The sequence below is a fragment of the Drosophila suzukii genome, unplaced genomic scaffold (genome assembly GCF_043229965.1).
Source record: "Drosophila suzukii unplaced genomic scaffold, CBGP_Dsuzu_IsoJpt1.0 scf_9, whole genome shotgun sequence".
Lineage (NCBI taxonomy): Eukaryota > Metazoa > Arthropoda > Insecta > Diptera > Drosophilidae > Drosophila > Drosophila suzukii.
This window is the reverse complement of record NW_027255941.1, coordinates 1,232,225-1,239,075: the sequence shown is the minus strand read 5'-3', so window position 1 is coordinate 1,239,075 and position 6,851 is coordinate 1,232,225. Positions and strand designations below refer to the sequence as shown.

The 6,851-nt window shown below is 52.6% G+C and overlaps 1 protein-coding gene across 1 annotated transcript; it reads left to right on the top strand.

Moving 5' to 3' along the window:
* The first annotated feature begins 434 nt into the window (after positions 1-434).
* Positions 435-6,571, top strand: LOC139355103 (uncharacterized). Its single transcript, XM_070999424.1, has 3 exons — positions 435-1,867; positions 1,951-2,027; positions 2,084-6,571. The coding sequence occupies exons 1-3, from the start codon at positions 1,597-1,599 to the stop codon at positions 2,132-2,134; spliced, it is 399 nt and encodes a 132-aa protein (XP_070855525.1). The 5' UTR covers positions 435-1,596; the 3' UTR covers positions 2,135-6,571.
* Positions 6,572-6,851: the final 280 nt, after the last annotated feature.

Sequence of the window (6,851 nt, the reverse complement as noted above, 5' to 3'; positions counted from 1 at the left end):
TTCGTGCGGCTAGCTCAGAAGATTGTGCGTTCGTCCTGCCAAATTTATATGAAGTAGATCAGTGAGAAAACAAAGGGTTCAAATGGTAACAGTGGGATTTATTCTCGTGGTATTAGTACAGCGGGTGTGTGGCTGGGCTGGCTTCGGTATCTTCTGGCTCTGGTTCCGCCGGCTGCTGGCGCTCCTCTTTCTGGCTCCTCGACGCGTTGACTCATCCTCCTCTGGATCCTGGGTCTCGGGACGCTCGTAGTGGCCGCCTCTGCTTGCTTGCTGACGCGCTGCCTCGGGGTCGATTGTTGCGCTTTAGACCCGCCGAGAGTTCGGCCTTGTGGGCTTAGGGAAGCGTCACCGGTCTCAGACTAGGGTGAACAAGCCTTGCTCTCCAGGCCGACGCCTTTCGTGGCAATACCTGTCCCTTGCTCTGTCCCGGACGGTCCCGCTAGGTTCTTGCTCAGTTCGCGCTGACAGTCAAGGCTGCCGCCAGGAAGCTGTCTAGCGGTTCACTTCGCTTTACGCCTTGCGCAGACGAACATCCACCCGGCTTCACCGTAATGCGTGACGTCTGCGACGCTCCTGCGCTCCCCAATGAGCTCCGCGCGGCGATGGTAACGTGGCTGCCGGAAATGTCTGCTGGTGTCGCTGTCGATGTCCTCTGCGCTGTCTTCTGACCGGTATCTCGTCTTTCTGACACTCGGGAAGTTGGGCGATTGCTGTTCGGGAACTTCGCCGGTGATCGCAGGGCTCTCCAGGCGGCCGCCTCTTGAAACCACAAATCGATCTACCACTCGTCCGTCACGCCAGGTCCTGCTTGGTCGGGCAAAGTACGCTGTGTCGCAGACACCTTTCCTCCCCAAGCTGACGGTTCTTCGTCGGAGGACTCTTTTGCTTGTCTCTGACAGACCCGCCGGGCGACTCGCCAGGGTGTGGTCGTGACAAAGTTGGAAAACAAACGCCTTGACTTAGCCGCGTGATGCCTTCCAGAACTCAGCCACCCGTGTCTCAATTGGGAGATTCCTGATGTCTCAATCCCGAACGTCTCGACGTGGCGATCCGGTGGAGTCCGGTGGAGTTCCGTTATCCTGTTTTTGCACACGGCACACTTGCCTTGCCCGCGCAGTCTCCATTCTCTCTCTCGCTTGGTCTCCAAACTCTCTCGCTCTCCGTCCTTGGTCTCCAAACTCTCTCGATCTCCATCCTTGGTCTCCAAACTCTCTCGCTCTCCATCCTTGGTCTCCAAACTCTCTTCGCCGCGCCGTTACTACGCGAATTCGCCGCGTAACTGGTAAGCGGCCGGCCATCTGCTGCTGCTTCTATTTGTGGGGAGTTATTCAACTCCTCACATTCCCCCCTTACTTCGGGAAACATTTATAACTTGTTTTTACTCTCCGGCGTTTCCTTGCATGTCCTAGCCTTCGAGTCCTTGTGATTCCCGCGGCGCTCCCTCGTTGCTCCCTCGTTGCTCCCTTGTTGCTCCCTCGATGCTCCCTCGACGCTCTTAACTCCCTTGAGTTTCTACAGCGCTGGTCATCCTCCTCGTAGCAACTTTAAATCTCCCGCGCCGATATTTCCCGTGTTTCCACTGAGACATCGATACTCATGGGCCATCGATCCCCGGCTCGCTGCTCGTTGCTGCGTCTCACTCCTTTCAATGTTTCCTCCGCCTGGTCACACCATTCGTGCGTGATCGATGTTTATTCGCATATCGATACCGACGGTGCGGCGTTGCCACCTGCTCGTTGCGATATTTCCACCTTGGCCGATTTTTCCATTTTCTTATGCCCATCGATCGCACTATCGTCCAGTGCCAATCGATCGCCTATCGAGGTGCCCCCTTCCCTGGCTCGTGGTGATTTTGCAACTTTCATTGGTAAGTTTCTTTTGCATTTCCTTCACTCCTTTTCATCTCATCCTTTCGTCCTCTCTCGCCCTTCACTCGTCCTCTGTTGGCAGGATCTGACTCCATATTGGCAGCTTTCGAGAGCGGGTGCGGAGAGGACATCGCATTCACTTTGCAACCAGGACAGCAGGTAAGTGTTATGATGTCCGTTTCTGCTTCCTGCATTAAGCCCCCTTTAAATTTCAGGTTGCTGGTGCGGCCCATACATGCCCCGTTCTCCTTCTTGTTTTTAGTTAACTGTTGGTGTGGTGCGTGTTTCTGTCTTTTGTGACCAGCTGGCTACGGTGTAGATCTGATTCTGCACCGTCCTCCCCTTTTCCTCGGGTAACAACTAGACGAGCTCGTCAGGCGCATTCCGTATAGAATCTTCGGATGCTGCGGTGTATGTCTGCACTGCGCGACTTGTGTTGCTTGTCTCCTTCCGCGCATACTCTTTTCTACGTTACCCGTATCCTTGTGCGGATGACTCTGGCAACTGCCCGACGCTGAATCCTGTTGCCTTGCGGTCGGGATCACCATCCATCCCTATCCACGTCCTTGTGCCCTACCCTTATAGTTCACATTTCTGCGTGGCGTGTGGATGACTCTCGCTTCGGCCTGACGCCTAATCCTGTGGCCTCGCAGTCTGGATCAACGTGTGATCCTTATCCATGTCCTTGTTCTATCCTGATTGTCCTTTCCGTGTGGCGTATGGATGACTCTCGCTTCTTTCTTCGACTGTGTGTGGCGAATTTTGCAGTTCACTGGAGAGACGAAATCTGCAACCTTCGGCCGCTTTGGACAGGTGATGTTCCTTGGCCCACACTATGTCGCCCACCGCTGGTGACCATTGCCTCCTTCTCAGATTGTAGTGTCTGGCTTGGTCCTGGGACGCCTTTTCCATAATTCGCCGCACGATCTGAAATACCTCTCTTAGTTTGTTGGCATTTTCCCTTCCCTGGGTAAGAAACGCCGGTGTATGCGGCTTGCAAACTGTACTCCATTGTCCGTTATGACCATCTTCGGGACCCCGTACGCCTTCTTGAGCGTCTCTGCTGTCGCCATTTCGAAAACCTGTCTATCATGACCAGCAGCATTTGGTTCCCGTGCTTAGATCTTGGTAGGGGTCCAACGAAGTCTGCACATACCGTGGCCCATGGCTCGTCCGGCACTTGGGGCAACATCTTCCCGGCCGCCTGCATCTGATTGGGCTTAAACCGCATGCAAATCTCGCATTTTCGTACGTGGGCTCGGGGGTCTCTATGCATGCCTGGACAGTAGTATCGGGCTGCCAACCGTGCAATTATCCTCCGGCTTCCTACGTGTCCCGCAGACGGTGCGTAGTGGTTTTCCCTCAACACTGTTTCTCGTAGCGACTTTGGGACGCACATCTTCCATGACGCGACGTCTTCACAGCCTGCTCGGTGAGGTATGTTTCTGTACAGTGTCTCACCATCCATAACATAGTCCGGGTACTTCTGCGGTTGGGTCCTTATCTTTTCGCCCATGTCCTTGATCCAGCTGCACCCTCCTGAAGTTATTGTTGCCGACGCCTCTTTTAATCCTCGTAGCGTCTCTGGTAGTGGTTGTCTTTATAATGCGTCGGCCACCACGTTTAGCTGACCCTTTCTGTACGCTATCTCAAAGTCGTACTGTTGTAGCTCCAGGGCCCATCTGGCGATCCTTCCTGAAGGGCTTTCGATGCTGTTGAGCCACTTCAGGGCCAAGTGGTCGGTTACTACCTTAAAGTGGTAACCTTCCAGATATGGCCTGAGCTTCCGGATCGCCCAGACGATCGCCAAGCACTCCTTCTCCGTTGTTGAATAGTTTTTCTCCGCGCCGTTCAGTGTTCGGCTCGAATAGGAGATTACTCTTTCGCCCTTCTCGGTGTCCTGGGTCAGTATTGCTCCGATGCCGTAGTCGCTGGCGTCTGTTTGCAGGATGAAAGTTCTACTGAAGTCCGGGCATGCTAGCACCGGATCTGCCACGAGTCTTGCCTTTACTTCCTCAAACGCCATCTGGTGCTCTGGTGTCCACTCCCACTTACTGCCTTTGCGCAGCAGGTCATTCAGGGGTTTGACGATTCTGGAAAAATCTGGTACAAATCGGCGGTACCACGACGCTACTCCTAGTTATTGCCGAAGTTCTTTGACGGTCGATGGCGGTTCCAGTTCGGCGATGGCGGCTACTTTTTCTGGATCTGTTCCTATTCCCTCGCTTGTCACTCGATGTCCCAGGTACAGTAGTTCCTTTTTAAAGAATTGGCATTTTTTTTTTTTCAGCGTGGGACCGATCACTATTATGTCATCCTGGTAAGCGAATGCGTGAGGTGACATCTCGGGCCAATTACTTGGTCAAAAACTCGCTGAAACGTTGCCGACGCCGAGTGAAGTCCGAACGGCATTACCCTCCACTGAAACAGACCTTTGCCTGGTACCGTGATCGCCGTATACTGCCTGCTACTCTCTTCCAGTGGGATTTGCCAGTATCCATCCTTCAGGTCCAAACTGCTGATGTACCGCGCTTCCCTTAGTTGGTCCAGGATGTAGTTTATGCGAGGCATTGGGTAGGCCCCACGTTTGACGCCAGATGTAACGAACTGATTTTGTGTGTCTGCTCGCTACGAGATTCGTGCGGCTAGCTCAGAAGATTGTGCGTTCGTCCCACCATTTATATGAAGTGATTGCCCTTAGATCAGTGAGAAAACAAAGGGTTCAAATGGTAACAGTGGGATTTATTCTCGTGGTATTAGTACAGCGGGTGTGTTGCTGGGCTGGCGTCGGTATCTTCTGGCTCTGGTTCCGCCGGCTGCTGGCGCTCCTCTTTCTGGCTCCTCGACGCGTTGACTCGTCCTCCTCTTGATCCTGGGTCTCGGGACGCTCGTAGTGGCCGCCTCTGCTTGCTTTCTGACGCGCTGCCTCGGGGTCGCTTGTTGCGCCTTAGACCCGCCGAGAGTTCGGCCTTGTGGGCTTAGGGAAGCGTCACCGTTCTCAGACTAGGGTGAACAAGCCTTGCTCTCCAGGCCGACGCCTTTCGAGGCAATACCTGTCCCTTGCTCTGTCCCGGACGGTCCCGCTAGGTTCTTGCTCAGTTCGCGCTGACAGTCAAGGCTGCCGCCAGGAAGCTGTATAGCGGTTCACTTCGCTTTACGCCTTGCGCAGACGAACATCCACCCGGCTTCACCCTAATGCGTGACGTCTGCGACGCTCCTGCGCTCCCCAATGAGCTCCGCGCGGCGATGGTAACGTGGCTGCCGGAAATGTCTGCTGGTGTCGCTGTCGAAGTCCTCTGCACTGTCTTCTGACCAGTATCTCGTCGTTCTGGCACTCGGGGAGTTGGGCGATTGCTGTTCGGGAACTTCACCGGTAATCGCAGGGCTCTCCAGGCGGCCGCCTCTTGAAACCACAAATCGATCTACCGCTCGTCCGTCACGCCAGGTCCTGCTTGGTCGGGCAAAGTACGCTGGGTCGCAGACACCTTTCCTCCCCAAGCTGACGGTTCTTCGTCGGAGGACTCTTTTGCTTGTCTCTGACAGACCCGCCGGGCGACTCGCCAGGGTGTGGTCGTGACAAAGTTGGAAAACAAACGCCTTGACTTAGCCGCGTGATGCCTTCCAGAACTCAGCCACCTGTGTCTCAATTCGGAGATTCCTGATGTCCCAATCCCGAACGTCTCGACGTGGCGATCTTGCTCCTTGTGGGAACCGTTATTTCCCTTTTGCGCACGGCCCGCTGTATCTCTCCACTCTGGGTCCGAAGTCCGTGACTCCTGGTTGACCCACTTGTCCTTCACGTACCGCTTCCAATCGATGCTCCGCCCACTGCTGCCATCCCGCTGATTCCCGTGATGCTTGTGGCACGCCTGTGTGCCGCTCCTCTGTCGAGATGTGGCACTTCCTCTCCCGGTCCAAAGTTAACGGGAGAGTCCAAAGTCCGGTGGAGTTCCGTTATCCTGTTTTTGCACACGGCACTCTTTCCTTGCCCGCGAAGTCTCCATTCTCTCTCTCGCTTGGTCTCCATACTCTCTCGCTCTCCGTCCTTGGTCTCCAAACTCTCTCGATCTCCATCCTTGGTCTCCAAACTCTCTCGCTCCCCATCCTTGGTCTCCAAACTCTCTTCGCCGCGCCGTTACTACGCGAATTCGCCGCGTAACTGGTAAGCGGCCGGCCATCTGTTGCTGCTTCTATTTGTGGGGAGTTATTCAACTCCTCACAACTAGTATTATTATTAATTTATTTATATTTTTTTATCGTACTTCTACAAATGAATCGCGTTCGGCATTAGGACGACAAATGTTTTACTAATGTTCATATAAATCTCCAATTTAATCAGTTTTTAGCTGGTGTGCATGTCCGCCTTTACTTTTGTTTGACCATTTTATTAAACATTGAATTCGAATGCCGAGTATAAAATAACCAAAAAATATAAAAATTTGTAGTAACTTACTTTGTGTACTCTCCACGGCGAAAGATCGATCTCCCGAGCGGTGACTGTAAAAGAAGAGCGACTCTGGTTCGCAAAGGGTTCCATAAATACAGAGCATTCATATGTTTTAGTCAACCAACTATTTTGTTAATTAATAATTCCTAAAACCGAACCCGTTACACGATTATATTTTTATTCTCTCATTCGGTTCTACTTACGCCTATATCTTCTGTTCCAAAAATAATTTTATCTTACTTAATATTTAATTTAATTTCCAACTTTTCTCTCAGTGCGTCATTCTGTGCATATTTAGTGATTCTGGCCGATCTAGCACTAATTCGGGGTGAGTTAAATGTTAAGGAAATTCTAACATTGTTCGAATTTATATGCCCTTACAGTAATTATAAAAAACGAATCAAGGAATTAATCGTTGAAGCTCGGCTGCTCACTATTTACTAGTGTATCGACGATGGGCAAACCTCAGCTGCGGATTCACTATCTGCCACTCCCTAACCCCGTGGGAAAATTTACCATGTGCACGTGATCGAGCC

Coding starts and splice junctions, on each gene's coding strand:
- LOC139355103 (XM_070999424.1), top strand. CDS start 1,597: ATGGGCCATCGATCCCCGGCTCGCTGCTCGTTGCTGCGTCTCACTCCT. Junction 1,868..1,950: donor TGATTTTGCAACTTTCATTG/GTAAGTTTCTTT, acceptor CTCTGTTGGCAG/GATCTGACTCCATATTGGCA. Junction 2,028..2,083: donor CTTTGCAACCAGGACAGCAG/GTAAGTGTTATG, acceptor TTTAAATTTCAG/GTTGCTGGTGCGGCCCATAC.